Raw genomic sequence first — 15999 nt, forward strand, 5'->3', positions numbered from 1 at the left:
GTTATGGAAATAATTTTGCCACTTAACCATTTGCCATACTGACAAGGTTACCAACAGTACATTTATAATGATCTCTCTTGCCATGACAGACAGATATACGAAGTGTCAACTTTTCTTTGCTCACCCAATAAATGCAAACTTGCTTTCTTCTGCAATGGGAAAGCAGTTTCTTCAAGAACTTCAAGCACATAATTTAATATATTATGACAGTATTTGAATTCTTATGCCAGATCTACTGGCAGGAAACGTTCATGCAGAAAATATTCATACAAAAGATAAGAATAGCAAGGTTAAAAATGGAACATAAGAGAGAAAAGAAATAACTACCGTGAATAATTGTTCATATACAAACAACTAAGTGCATTATTTCTCTTCTCGTTAAAATGATATAGTAAATCTAAATGTACATCTGCAAATGTATCCAGCAAAGAGGAGATAATATTAAATAATAGCCAGCACTTCAGTATATGGTTATATATGAACATGAATTTAAACATCATTTAATTGATAGTACTGGAAGGATTCCTGATTAAATAATTCTTAATTTAATGTTTTGTTCATACAAGACCTTAATGCCCAGAAAACGGTTTCAAATTTTTAATTGTTATGAAACAAAACTACAAAAGAACTAGAAAAATTAGAACAGATTTTACACACCTTATAATAAATTTGGATGTAGTTGGAATTTTCCCTGTATAACCCTTAGTCAGAGACTGGTCTTGCACAGTTCCTGATCATGCTGTTGAGAGCAGTTATCCTTTATTGTTTGGTACTCAACATCGTACTAGGGCACCATGCACCAAAGTTCACAATAAATGAAATCTTTTCTTAGATAACTCTGCAGAAATCTAGCACTTGAAGGCACGCAACAGAATATGGGTCATTTCATTGCATGGTCCTGCACAATTATCTTAGCAACTGCATTGGCTGGTTCCAGTGAGAGGCACAGAATCAAAATTGTTTGGTTTTTTTTTTCTAATTAGAGAAAAGGGTTTCAGAATGTTGAGAACTACTGAGAATTAGTACAAATATTTCTGTTAACAGGAAAATTTCAGTCCAAACTTTAGAAAGCATTTAATAAATCAGAATACTTATTAAATAAAACAGTATACGTGGCATTCTAAGAGCCCATGTTGGAAGTCTTTTTCTAATGCAAAACTTAATTATTTCATGTTCTCACTTCTTTTAAGATATATGAACTAGCTAAGCTAGTCTGGATTCATAAGATTCAATGAGAATTAGAAGTAATTTTCTGGACACAGTATAATCAAAGCTATACAGAACCAAGGTTAGCAGAGTGTCTACCACTAAAAATTGCAGCCATGTAGGATTTCTTAATCAAACAGTAATTAAGAAAATGATCAGGAAAGAAGCATTTAAAACTCGTGACTAAATTCTCAGCTTTGGCATCAGCTGTGTTTCAGCATAAATCTAGAGAAGAAAATTACTGAAATATGCCAGTGAGACAGATCTCAAAGCAGTGGGCCTCAAGGGGACATAAAGGTGCTCTTCTTGACCATCTTGGTTATAGATCAGCCAACTGCAACTTTCAATCAGTCACACCTGTGAAGCTAGGCAGGAAGCTTCAGTATACTTTTTTCCCAGCAAATGTGTTTTTTCCAAAACTTTGCCAAGAAAGAAATTTTCTCTCAGAAATACTGAAAAAAAAAAAACCACCACCAACCATTTTTTTGGATTAGTCTAGCATTAATTTTGAACAATGTAGGCTTCTCTGATACCCCACATTTTTGTGAGCATAGGGTCATTAGTGTGACGTGACAGACTTATAATTAGAGACACTTATAAATCTTTAAATACGTCTTAAAATTTAGTTTTAAATCCCATTTTAAAGCATATATATTTACAGAGATAAGTTCGTTTCACTCCGGTTTTCACTCAAGAAGAGCTTGTTAACTGATTCCACTTGTGACATGCCAAGACACATACATGAGTCTCTATGTGCTATTATGTGTTAGGGCCTAAAATTCCACCAAATTGACATTTAAAATAATTTTTTTAAAAAAGAATTTAGGAAAAAAATGTAATCTCCACATCCTTTATTCAGTAAACACTATAGCAATAATAAAATAGAATATCTGAAATTATGCCTTCCCTTGAAAGATTGAAATATGATGTATGAAAAGCATTAAATAATATAATATTTTTCAGAGATAATAAGTACAGGTACCCCACAGTTCTCGCTCCTATAGATGTACCTAACAGCTGGATCCTCTGGCTGATTAGTCTCTGAGAAAATTGCTTTCACAGAAGAAGTCTGAAAAGCTTTTTATGTCAAACATGATAACAGGTGTTCTGAAGGAAGGACAAAAAGGGGCAAGAGAACGGCACGAAGTTACAGAATACTTGCAGAAACACCAAATGGTCTGAACAAGGTCAGCTCTGATTCTGCAGCATTTCTAAAGGGACCCTGTCAATGCAATTCAGTCTCTGAATCTCTCAGGCTATGTATCTTGTTTTCCTTCAATTTCTGATGTAAAAGGTTTCTATACCGTAAAATAGGAGTGTGAAACAGTGGTTATTTCAAGCACTGCTAAAGATAAATAGGCTTACCAATGGCTAGAATATTTCATTATTTCCAAGTTAGATTTAGAAAAACAATCCCTCTGGAATCTAAGTGCAGTGGAATGCTGCTCGTGCATGGCAGAGAAGAGTATGACGGTGAAGGACTTCAAATACTGCAACATCTTACTTTTTGGTTTCCTCTTCCAGGCTGGAGCCTGGAACCCAGAATGGAGTGCTGAATGCAGAAGGCATATTAAAACAGAAGCCAAATCACCCTAAATCTGCAGCCTACTCCAACCCTAGACCAAGATACTGTGCAGATGAATTTACAGTTCACCAAGTTGAAAATGCAGAATGCTGAAGAATATTCAGCATTTATGTGAGTTCTAAATCTCTTCTCCATCTTTAAGTGGTTTATCTGCTTAAGCACAGAAAATATCTTGGAAGAAAGGACTAGAACACAAGTTCTCCTTAACACCAAGGAAGTTCTTTAACAGTCTTCAGTATTCACCTGCACCAGCACCGCTTGAAACCAACATACATTGCAGAATTGTACACCATTTTGCTCCCTTGTGCATAATACTCTGTGCACTGGGTAGAGAGGATGGTAATGTACCTCCTTCTTCCCTGCAGTTACAGCTTCATGTCACAGTGGATGAGCTATGCTGCTCTATACCTCCCAGGGAGAATGTTGCTATTTGTGGTGATACTTGAGCATTTGAGCATGGGGCAGAGTCCCTGGCTGCTGGGCTGAGACACAGCTTCCCTTCTGTTAGAGGACCCTTTACATAAGCAGCAGGCTTACCTGCCTGGCTTACCCAGCATGTGCAGTCCTTGAGTGTCTGAACAGTGGCGGCGCTGCACTGGCAAGTTCTGTGAATGTGTAGTTGAGCGTGAGCTGGATGAAAGGGTCAAATAAGTGACTGACAAAGATGCTGTCAATTCTACTTTTAGCTCCCACATTCCCCTGACTGTAGTCAGAACATTCTTCTAAGAAGTGAGTGCAAGTGGTCTAGAAATTAAGTTGACCCACTTTCAACTTTGTTTTAAAAGAAAGTAGCTGGTGTCACCATGTTTTGTGAAGAGTCCAAATTGTCAGTGTGTGTCAGGCTCTGAGGATGCTCTGACTGCACATCTGGGATGAAAGTCAGCAGAGCTTGGACAAGCAAGAATGCCTCACTTCTGCCTGCTGATTAGGTTTACTGTTAAGCAAGGCTCTAAGATCTTCAGCTTTGTAAAACTACATTATGCTGTGTTGCTGCAGATGTAGAACTTCCAGGCTTTTCAGAATTGCTGTTTTGGACACAAAGAAGTAAATGCTAAATTCACTTTTAGGCATGTTTGCCCTTAATTAAATATGGCCTCCAGTCATAAAGGACAGCTCTAGAAAGGGAGTTATTAATACCTTGTATTTTCAAATCCCAACTACCTATTAGAGCACAGTTCCAAAGACAAAGGTACAAAGGAAAAGTGAGTCCTTAGACGTTAGCTATTTTGAGAACTCTAGCTTAAGTAAGTAACCTTGTTTTCTCCTCTATTGTTTGCTTTCTGAATTTACCTATTAGAACTTGAGATATCCGATGTAAATGATTTCTTTTTCAACTTGCAGCTTAAATAAACAGATTTTATTCTCAACAACAGAATCCACCTTAACTCAGTGCAACATAAAATGGTTTTAGCTTTTCAATGTCCCTTCCCATCATTCATTTTAGATGCACATGACTTGTATAATTAGAGAGAAATTTATAATGGCATCTAATGAAAATTATGTACATGTATCTTACTCTCTTGGGAAAGAAAGCAAGCTATGTTATGCTTACTGCACTATCGTGTGTTAGTTTGTCCATAAACAGTATATTCATAAAATATCCATGTATGAGCTTAATTCCCCAAACATTTCCATGTAGACCAACTCCCAACAGTCAAAAATGGGATTTGAGTCACTGGAACAGGTGCAGTCTCTGATACACAGGAGAAAGATTGGAGCAACTTCATGACTAAGAAATCAGTGAAGATATTCTGAAGTGGAACAAACACAGTCAGAATTTGCCCCTAGAATTTGATATGGTCAAAATCACAAGAAAATTGTAAGAATTTCAGAAAGTTACAGTGATGTTTACAGAAGCTGAATGTAAAGGTTGAGGGAAAACAACACTTTATAAGAATGCTCTGAAATTAATTTACACCAGATGCTCAAATCTCTTCTTTGGAGGGAGACAAAGATCTCCCTGACTCTTCTCATTTTGGACAGTCCCAATTAAGTCATCACGATTACTTACTGAGTAAGGTACTGTTCAATGCTTGTGAGAATTGTGGGATCTGGCCTGTCAGATTGGAAAAACTTACTGAGATGGGTTTAGTATACACGTGTGAGTGCAAATGGGAAGTTTTGTATTTCCAACAATTTTCAGAAGTGGAGAATCTCAACAGTTTGTATTTTCTTTATAGGATTTTTAAGGATAGATATTTAAGGTCTTACTTTTCAAATATCTGCAATATCAGCAAAAAAACCCCCGTATGAATTCAGGGGGCATTATCATGTATAACAGTATTGATTCTTGCAATGAATATTGACTGTTTGCTTTGTTTTCTTACATATCACCACATTATTTTTAATATTTAATTATACTCTCACCAGTTATAACATTCTGGTTATCATGGTGCAATCTCTATGAAGCACTTACCTTACTCTTAACTTTCATCTGGCTGTTGAAACAATGTTAACTGTAACTGAGGCCATGCCTCAGTAATTCAGAACTCCTGGGGTCAACATTAACATCACTTTTCCCACCTCTCACACATACGCTTGAAGTAGTACAACGGCAGGGATTGTAAAGACATCTATGGAGGGCAGAGATCTCCATACATGCTGCTTGGTTGGTACCTAGCTTGGACAAAGCTCTAGTTTGTTTCTCTATCTCCTGACCTAACTTTAGCTAGCCCTGTTGAACTAAGTGTTGCTATGTTTTGTTTCTGCTCAGCTATACTGCCTGCCAGCAGTGCTTTATTTAATATCTGAAGTTAAAATTAAAATGGTTTCTGTTATGTCTTTCTTAATGTAACTTTCACCAAGTTATAAGCCTGAAGTCTCCTTTTTTTTTCATTTCTAAAATATTTTGGAGCAGTCTTTTTTGTTTGCTTGTGTGCTTTGGAAATAAGATTGTAATTTCAAAGTGTCATAATTTGGGGAAAAGGTGGACAGTTTAATAGAAATTTGGCCATAATTGGGTAACCACAGAATGTTTTCACACAACCATAAGAACTGATATAATACTAATTGGGGCTGAGAAATTACCCTCTATTGCTTATTGAAAAAATCAGAAATTTACTGTAGACTTTAAAGGAAAACAAAAGTAGGAATTACCTAAAACTACATATTTAAAGCAACAACTAAGGCACATGAAAAACAATGAGGTGGTTGGTGATAGCCAACATGGCTTCACTAAGGGCAAATCATGCCTGACCAATTTGTTGGCCTTCTATGATGAGGATACAGAACTGATGGAGAGGGACAAAGCAGTTGACGTCGTGTACCTGGACTTGTGCAAAACATTTGACACTGTCCCACATGACATCCTTGTCTCTAAACTGGAGAAACATAAATTTGATGGATGAACCACCTGCTGGATAAGGATGGCCACATGCAGAGTGATATGGCCAATGGCTCTATGTCCAACCAGAGACTGGTAATGAGTGTGTCCTTCAGGGGTCGGTGTTGGGACGGATCTTGTTCAACATCTTTGTCAGTGACATGGACAGTGGGATTGATGCACCCTCAGCAAGTTTGCAGATGACACCAAGCTGTGTGGTTCAGCTGATACACTGGAGGGAAGGGATGTCATCCAGAGCGACCTTGACAGGCTTGAGAGCTGGGTTTAAACTCAAACAGGGGAAGTTCAGGTTAGATCTAAGGAAGAAGTTCTTTACTGTAAGGGTGGTGAAGCGCTGGAACAGGCTGCCCAAAGAAGTGAAAAATGCTCTACCCCTGGCAGCGTTCAAGGCCAGGTTGGACAGAGCCTTGGGCAACATGGTCTAGTGTGAGACATCCTTGCCCACAGCAGGGGGGTTGGAACTAGATGATCTGAAAATCCTTTCCAACCCAAACTATTCTAAGATTCAATGATTCTCTGAACTATGGTAACATTTTTGTGTGCTGCAGTAAAGACAGGAATGCAATCAGAATGTGATTTTTAGGTCTACTTCCTTAACTTCTCGTGAACTCAGGGGGACGTTACATTGGCAACTGTTTTATAGAACCTCAATATCAAAGAAGGAAACTTCAATGTCAAAGAAGGAAGCTTCACCTTGGAATTTTCTGAATAAGAAGATTTACAGTGTCTCTTACCACAGGCCAGTAGGGACATCTAGAAATAATCCACTGCTTCTGCTCAAAGTGTCAGCTACAGCAGCTACTAAGGAACATGCCCAGCTGAGTTGTGAGTATCTGCAAGGATGGAGACTCCAAAACTTCTCAGGGCACCTGTTCCAATATTCTACAGACCTTACTGTAAAAAAGGGGTTTAAAAACTTTTAAATCAAATTTTCTGTATTTCAATTTGTGCCGGCTGTCCTACCGCTGGATACCACTGAGAAGAGTCTGTCTGTCTTCTTTACACTATCACATCAGTTATTTTTTACATACATTGATAAAATCCCTTTCCAATCCTCTTCTCCAGGCTAACCAATACCAGGTCTGTCAGCCTTTCCTTGTATGTCAGATGTTGCATGCGCTTAATCATCTTCGTGGCCATTGACTAGGCCTGTTCCAGTATGTCCCTTGCTCTTTTCTATTAGGGAGCCTAGAACTGGATACAGTACTCCAGATACGGCCTCAACAGCCTTCTGTAGAAGGGAAGGATCAATGCCCTGCTGGCAACACTTTCTAATGGAGCCTAGGAGGCTTTTCACCCTCTTTGTCACAAGGGTACAGTGCTGGCTCATGTTCCACTTTGTGTTCACCAGAACCTCCCAGCTCCTTTTCTGCAAAGCTGCTTTCCAGTTGGTTGGCTTCCAGGCTCTACTGGTATAGGGTTTTATTCCTCCTTAGATTCAGGACTTCGCATCACCAATCTGAACAACAGAGGACAATCACTTTCAAAGCTATGTTCGCACAGATCTACACTGCCATGCACCCCTGAACTCCTCACAGTTTCATTTCACTCAAAAAGAAAAATTAAAACAACCAAAAACCCCACTGTCAACATATATAGCAGTCTGTCACAGAGATAATACTGCCAGTTCTGGTTTCAGTGTGCCAAGTAAACACAGAAATACTTGCATTATGTAAGCGTATCAAGTGCTTGAGAATATGAAAGGGACATTTACAAAAGTGTGTAGACAGTTGTGCAGACCTGTATCTTAAAATACAGTTCTGAGTTATCTTTCCATTTACATCCCAGACTCAGTGTACTTCACATATAAAGCTGGCTTTCTATTTGATGACTTCTAAAATATCATCACTGTTTATCACCTCATAAAGCAGACCCCCTTTGAAAATAGAGATTTGCATTCTACCCCCCTCTTCCCACCCATCCCCTTCATATTGTTACAAGTATTTTTCCTCTGGAAAAAGTAATGCTGACTCATTTTCTTGCTGTTTTATTTTCTCCAGGTTTTACCATGTCATCTGATACCGCAAGGGTGCACAATGTAATTAATTTGAGATATTGCATTTCTGATAAATTGATACAACAGAAAATGTAATAAAAGGACCAAACCTTACTCACTTTCTTGAGAAGACAGTTCATTAAAAATCACTAAGAATTGTTAGTATGAGCCTGGTGAGCAGGAATTGGCCTGAAGTTCTGAGAAAACCAACACTTAGAGTATACTTCAACTTGCATTCCTAGAAGATCATCAACTAGAACTAGGATATTTGAATTTGAATTATTTTTCTTTCTATTCATCATTCTCTGAAAGGCAGGATATTGCTGGTAAGGTCAGGCATGCATCTGCTTTCTGAAAAAATTTCACCTGTTTCTACAAGAAAAATCATAAGAGAGCAAGTGAAGACGAGGATGTAATAGCTATTGGACCCTATTAAGTTGGAGATTGAATCTGAAGTTTTCTTTCTCAATATTTTTTTTTCTGTTGTAATATTTTTAAACACACCACAGTGTAAAGATTTCATTATTCATTCTCAATATTTTCTGAGTAGAAGACCATTGTATTTAGACAAATCCTGAAATCTTTTGTGAGAACTCATATTTGCCAAATACAAATTGTTCAGATGCAGCCTTTGCAGGAAACCCCATAACTACTTATTGCTGGGTAGTGGCAAGTATACTATGGAAGGTATCGCCCTATGCACAGCCTGTTTTTTATATGCTTAGAGATATGCTTAGAGATCTCTGCTACCAGCAGCTGCCAGATTTGAGCTAGCTGGGGTGATATGGTCTAATCCAGTGCAGGCTTCATAAGCCTTAATGTTTCCTTGCTACTTCCTTATCTTTGTCATGATTTCCTTTGTTTTCCTTTCTCTCAGTTTTTAGAATATAGGTAAGTCTGGCTTTTACTTCCTCCTTTTCCCTAGCTGAATCTCCTTTTGTTGGCATATCAGCGCATACTTTTTCTACAGCTAGACCTGCAATCTTCTCTTCTTATCATATTACGCTACTGTCCTACTCTAATGCCCATTTAATATTCCATAACTGATATGCCCATGGTCAAAGTTTTCTTCTCCTCATGACTTCTATCCTGTTCAGTTCCTAATGCACTATCTCCACCTCAGCATTTTGTTCTCTTCCCACAGTTTCTAAATTTTCTTCCAGAGCTGCCTTTCTCAGCACTCACAGGGTCTGTTCTTTTTTCTTTCCTTCCAAGTCTTTGCACATTTCTTCTTTGTTACTTTCCCTAGTCTTGTGGAACAGGTGAGTTAGGAAGGGGAATAGCTGCCTCTTCTAGTTGCCTGAATTAGGAATGTGTTTAAGAGTCTCAAATCCTGATTTATTCAAGCAGGAAGCGTAAAATGAAGCTGTCTGTTGATTTTCCAAGAAGGACACCAGTACAAGTAAGATTAATGAATTTAATGTTGTCCTAGACAGTGATGCCAGCTTCTTGAAAGAAATTGTGCTCCGCAACAGGTCAGGTCACTTAGAGACTAACTGAACATTACTGATGACCGTAACCAATAGAATGCTGATATGTAAGGAAATTTTATAGACTAGTAACATAATTAGTTAATTGCTGTTATTCTCTCTGGGTAGGAAAGCAATAGGCTTTCTTTAACAAGCTTCAGAAGACATAACTGGGCATGTTACCCGGATGTTTTCACGGTACAGTGCTATGCATTTTCGACTAAAGCAGCAAACTAAATGAGCCTTTGTCAAATCTGCTGACTACCAGTAGCTTCTAAGCAATACACTTCCCTCCTGACTATTTAATACTGAGGATGATTTAATACATTCCTGTCCCTAAGTATTTCTCTTTCTGAGATTTTTTCCTACCAAATTAGGTTCCCATTCCAGATCCTATGCCATAAGCACTACATCACTCTTCTTGATGAATTAATGACCGAACCTATGAGACTATTTATTACTCTTCTCCTATTTCTTTTCTACACTGAATCCTTGCTGCACCTTCATGTCCCATCTTTCCTCGCAGATACACCAAACAAATTAATTGGCTTATATAGCTTTACTCAGCTGTAGGAGCGTGGAGATGTGAAGCACATCTTGTAAAATGTCTGTCAAACCAAATAAGTAATTTCCAGAGGGTTTCTAACACCTACCAGTTGTTATGGATATCACATTATTATCACAGTTATTTAGAACAGTTTTAGATTAGCTAAATGTCAATCTCGCAGTGACTGCTCAACCTTCAGGACATCTTTGTGTATGTGACAGTCTCCCAACTGTGAAATGATTACTTAAAAAAACCTCCATACTTCTAAATGAGCATGTATCTCTTCTTTTTTTATGGGAAAAAAAAATAATCCAAGTGAGGTTCTGATAATCAAATGTATTGTTTTGATTGCTTCCACATTTTCAGTGCACTGATTAAAAGGACCTGTGTCTCTTGGTTGTTTGTGTGTTTGTTTACTTAATTCTCACAGACTTCAGTAACTTGAAAGTGCGAATTTTGTTTGAGGAACAAACAGAGGTCATAATATCAACTTAAGAGTCTTTGCACAAAATAACATCTGAAAATGTTGACAGTTGTACTAAAATGACCAACTAGTGTTTTCTTCTGTTAAGTTTGTTAATGTGGTCTTCCCTCTTATAATAAACCTATGACAGATTTCTCATATATGTTAAAGTCATGAAAGAACTTCAATGGAAATTAGGCAGAGCTGCAAAAAGAGGAAGTTTTTTTTCCAGTGATACACCAAGGATTACAGTGAATAAGCCAAGTGCAGAAAGTTCTGACCAGTGTAGTCAGGGAGGCACGACTCAGGAGGTGTGTGTGTTAATATAAATGCCCCAGTCACCATAGTGTGAAGAACCCACAAATAATTAGACTTTGTGTAAGTAGCATGAATTCCCATTTTATAAGACACCGCTATTTATGCCAGTTTATCTGGTACTGAGGCATCATCTCAAGTATGTGATAATACATTCTGTCACCATGGAAAGGAAAGTATATAATGTTAATATCAAAGAATAAATGAAAACCTTATATACTGGGAAGCCTTAAATCCTTACTTCAACAGAGATAAGGATTTAGAAACACATAAAATGTAAACACAAATTTTCACAATAGTATTTGTATTCCCCTCCCCTATGTAATTTTTGCCTAATTATTTTTTCATCTACATTTGTAAAGTCTCTAGCTCAGCTGAGCTAGTTGTGTCTCGCTGCCCAATCTGGTATACCAAATAAATGACTGGGCAGAATGCTATTGCTATTTCACCTTGAAAGGCAAGGCTTCTCCCTTGATCTTTTTAAGTTGTCTACTGATACGGAGTAAAATCCTGTTCATCTTACATTAAAAGCATCCAGTGACATCAGTAGGATACCATGTTAGCAAAGGGACCAGTACATGACCCAAAATTGCACTACCATAAGGATATGAGCATTCTGTAGAATTTGTGGTCATACGCCTCTATGCCTAAAACGGAAACACAAGTTAATGCTTTTGCCAAAAGTTTCCATAATGCAGTATTTAGCAAAGATGTGTGCATGAGTACAGCTTTAATTAAAAGTAAGTAGAACCCTACCCAGAAATTGCTGATAGTTTTTGGTGAGCCTGATAGGCCATCTCACATCCTCGGGTTCGAGTTTTGTGCATTTCCGCATGCAGAGACGGACAGGTGACTGAGACATCCCCAATAGAAATGACCAGCTCTCGATATAGAGCCACCTGGGTATTGAACTCCTGGACAAGCTGAAAAACAAAGAGGATTTACTTACATGAGACATTTAACTACATTGATGAAAACAATTTTTTTTAAAAAACATGCCCAATCTAGGGTTTGTCCCTGCTGCTTTCAATACCATGGCATACAGGATCAAGAGCCCAAGATTTAGTAAATGACTAGGGCCTCCCTGACAGCTGCCTCTTCTGTGAACTATAAATGTTAATTTGCAGGAAAGTAGTGTTTCTGCTTTTGATCTCTGAAAGTGTTTGATTTATTAGTTTTAAATATCAAGCAGACAAAAAAACAGCTGTTTTACTAGTAGCATGAGGTTATTTTTTGCTATCATAAAAGACAAAAATATCTCCATAAATTATTGCCTTTGCTCCTCCTGCTTCCTGATTAACAGCACATTTACAGATTGGAATGTGGCATTTGCTTTTACATTGGCAATTTTGCTAATTTATTTTGTAATGATTTCTGCTCTGTCACTGGTCCCCAAACCAGATTTCAGACTTAAAATTGGTCTGCAGTTATTGGCTAAGAAAATGCACCAGATAGGCACTTTCCAGTTCTAATTCCAAAGAGCACTTTTTCCCAATGTGAATGTGTGTGGAAAACAGCCCAAGAAGTAAATAAGCACTTCAACCTTTACAGAAATCTAATACCCAGCAGTTACACATGGATGCTATTGGGTGACTTTTACATGCTATTGGGTAGATTTTACCGTGACGGAAAGATCATTATTGTTTAGTTCTACTGATCACGTACGTGGGATTATATTTTAAGAATATGAAGCATTTGCTGTCTTCTGAAAGAAAGCACATGAGACCATTTGCTCCACATGGTGGCGGGGGTGGAAGGCAGGGAGCAATAGAACAGAATATTTATTTATCTGTGTTTTGCTAATTTGACCTCAGTTTCCAAACTACATAAAAACAGACAAGAGAACTGCTTGTAATTCTCCAGCCATCATTACCCCCAGGAGTTCAATATATCCCAACATACAAGCATGCTAAAAACCTGGATTCGACCAGATTTTAAAGTCAAGCCCCCAAATTTTCATAGTCAGAAAATAAACGAGTCACTTCTCCTGCAGTATTACATTCTGACTCTTCCTGCATGCCACTGTAATCACTCTGTATAACTGAGAACTAGTATTAGGACCTGATTTTTGGCTGTGTTTTCTTAAATTTCATTGTACGAGTAGCAAATAGATTTCTCTACTTCTGGAGCAGCAAAACAATCCCAGTGTGTTCCAATACATCTGCACCTTCTCACCCCCAAACCCCAAGCTAAACTAAAAGCACACACAGAACAAAACCCTAGCACAGTGTTTGCTAAACCTGGCTTCAACTCTCTCATTCTGTAGCTGAAGAGAATGCATGAAAGCAGTGGGAAAAAAAAAAAAAAAAGTATTACATTGTGTCATAGCATAATTACTCTGCATTAAGAGAATCCTGGAACTGGTAACTGTTTGTGCAGACACATTTTGCCAGTTCTCCTGACATCCCTTGTCTAAACAGACACATTCAGCCACCTCAGCATTGCCAGGGAAAACAAAACCACACCTGTGTTGCAGCATCCCGTCACAGGACAAGCAAAAATAACACTGGTTTTAACACCTGAATCTTAGTGCATCTGGACAACCCATCTGTAAATGATATTTAAATTTCTAATAGGTGAAATCTATCAGGCTAGTACTTCTGTTTAACTAACCACATTATGCTGCCAGGGGTGAGTTAAAAAAAGCAGGACCCAGTAGGATCCACTTGTTGGGTGTATTTATAGAGCTACTGTGGCAGCTTTTGCTTCTCAGTACACTGGGAGTTGCTCCCAATTTTGAAGTATCAGAGTGGATATCTGCCAGCACATTTTGCAGTATTAGAGGAAAAAAAGTCAGAATCAAACAGAACAGAAGTAGCAGGTATATTTCCAATGCTACTGGACAGAGATTTAGCAAGATCCACATTTTTCAAGTAAAGTAGCAGCAACTTCATTTGTTTTCTATTTCTGTCATTGGTTAGAGGAGCAATTTTGGGGCCCAGTGTCCAGCTAATTGTAGCTCATGGGGCCAGATAGAGGGTATATATTGCAGTGATTTGAAGGAAATTGTTAGGATCCAAGCAATTTTAAAAGTGAATGGGGAAAAACGTCACATCATAATGTGACAGACCAAAATTAGTATGAATACAGGTACTCGACCTGGGGTTTTACAGTTGCAATCAGCTACTCTGGGGAGACCGTTAATAGGTACCACATACGTCAGGAACACAATTTCAGGGCCTCAGATTCCGAGTCCCGTTTCAGAAGGATTTTAGGTCGAAAGAGTGCTTGCCGCTCAAGACAGCACGCACAACGCGCAGTCATGTAGTGGAACCAACTATTCACCTAGTATTTAGGGTTCAGTGAGTGCAAGTCTGGGGACAGATTTAGCCAGACCTTGCAAGAAGTGACTCCAGCTTTGGCAGCGTCGCGAAGGCGGCGTGTGCTGGGGCGAGGGCTCCCGGGGGGCGAGGCGCCCGGCGCCGGCCCCTGCCCTGCCCGTCCCGCAGCGCCCCAGCCGAGGTCTCGCTTTCCCTCCCCTCACCCGCCTTTGAACCGGGACGAGTCGGGCTGCAAGGCAGCACCCCCGACGGGGACCGCAGTTTTAAAAATAGTGCATCTGCACGTGATGGGAATAGGCAAGCCGGCGCGGGAAGAGGCACCGCCGCCCGCAACGAGGACACTCGGAACAGACAAAAAACCAAGGCGAGCCCATTCTCGGTACCCACCATCTTGCAGTCATCCAGGGCTCTCTGGGTCTGGTAGGCGCTGTCGGAGCCGCTGCCCCGCCGTTCACTGTCGCGGCCGTGCGGCGAGGTCCTGCTGTCCTGGAAGATGGAGGCGGCGGAGCGGGGGCGCTTCCTGCGCCCGCTCGGTGCAGAGATCATGCACACGCATGGGCCGAGCGGAGCCGCCCGCCGTGCGGGGCCCCGCGGGCGCGGGCAGCGCCTCCCCTCGCAGCCGCCGCCGCCCCGAGGAGGGTGCGGGCCCGCGCCGCCCGTCGCCCCTGCCCGGCCGGGACCGCGCCGCTCACGGCAGCGAGCGCGGGTGCTGAGGGCGATAGCCTGGCGCCTGCGGGAGAGCCCGGGGAGAGCTCTGCAGCATCGCCTCCGTTACCGCGGGGAGAGGCGGAGGGGCTGGCGCCCTCCCTCCTTCAGCAGCATGTCAGTCCCTGCGGAACCGCCCTGCCGCTGGCATGCTCTGCCGTCCTTCTTCCAGAGCCAGCGGGCGGGTGGCGAGCACGGCGGTGCCCGGCGGGGATGGGCTCTCATCCAGCCACCGCCAAGCCCTGCCCGATGCTCCGGGCGGAAGAGCCCGCCCCGTCCCGCCCCGCCGTGCCGCGCCCCTAAGCGCTCCCCCCGCGGCGCGTCTCGCCTCGCCGGGGCGTCCGCCGGGAGTCGCCGCTCGGAGGGGCCGGTGGGGCCCGGCAGGTGACGCTGTCAACAGCGCGCCGCCCTCACGGGGCGGGAGCAGGGGCGGGAGCAGGAGCGGCAGCCCCCCACCGGGCTCGCCGCCACCCTAGACCGCCCGCCCGGCGCCCCCGAGTCCGGCCGCCGCGGGAGGCGGGTCAGCGCCGGGGCGAAGCGCCTCCCGGTGCGTGCCCTAGAGAGGAGTCCACCGCCCCTCCGCCAGTGGCCGCAGCCCCACAGACGGCCCCCCTCGGCCATCGGCACATCGCCCGTCCGGCATTCGCAGAAGTTTTGGTTTTTTTCACCAAAACCCCCCTTATTTCGGGGCTCTAAGAAAAACGTTTGGAGTGTGTGATGCAACTACACTGTAGATTGTATTCGTTCAGCGTTGAAGAGATGGAGTAATAACCGGTTGGAGAAATCGTTTCCTCTTTTGCTCCAGCACGACAGCGCGGTTGGAGTTCACCGCGCTGATGCTCACAGCAGTACCCTCAGAGCAGACGGCAGCGGGGCTGTGCCCGCTTCCTCTGAACCCACTTCCCCACGCCACGCTGGGTACCGCGACGGCCTGGGCCAGCTTCAATTCCACGGCCAGTCCCGTTCCTCTCTGTAGCCAGGTAGCTATGGCTGTTTAGTTGACTTCTGGTATAATTTTATTTCTTCACAACATTAAATGAAAGACTTTTATATTTCAGCAATGTTCTCGAAAGCAAAGGAACACCAAAT

At 41.5% G+C, this 15999-nt stretch overlaps 1 protein-coding gene across 1 annotated transcript in view; it reads right to left on the reverse strand.

Moving 5' to 3' along the window:
* Positions 1-15752, reverse strand: part of RGS7BP (regulator of G protein signaling 7 binding protein) — a 48429-nt gene extending 32677 nt beyond the window's left edge. The window contains exons 1-2 of the mRNA XM_030471109.1: positions 14593-15752; positions 11681-11847 (exon numbers count right to left, since the gene is read on the reverse strand). Of these exons, the coding sequence (XP_030326969.1) occupies positions 11681-11847; positions 14593-14751 (326 nt within the window). The 5' untranslated portion in view covers positions 14752-15752. The remainder of the gene's footprint in view (positions 1-11680; positions 11848-14592) is intronic.
* Between the last annotated feature and the right edge of the window lie 247 nt (positions 15753-15999).

This window comes from Strigops habroptila, chromosome Z, assembly GCF_004027225.2.
Source record: "Strigops habroptila isolate Jane chromosome Z, bStrHab1.2.pri, whole genome shotgun sequence".
NCBI lineage: Eukaryota > Metazoa > Chordata > Aves > Psittaciformes > Psittacidae > Strigops > Strigops habroptila.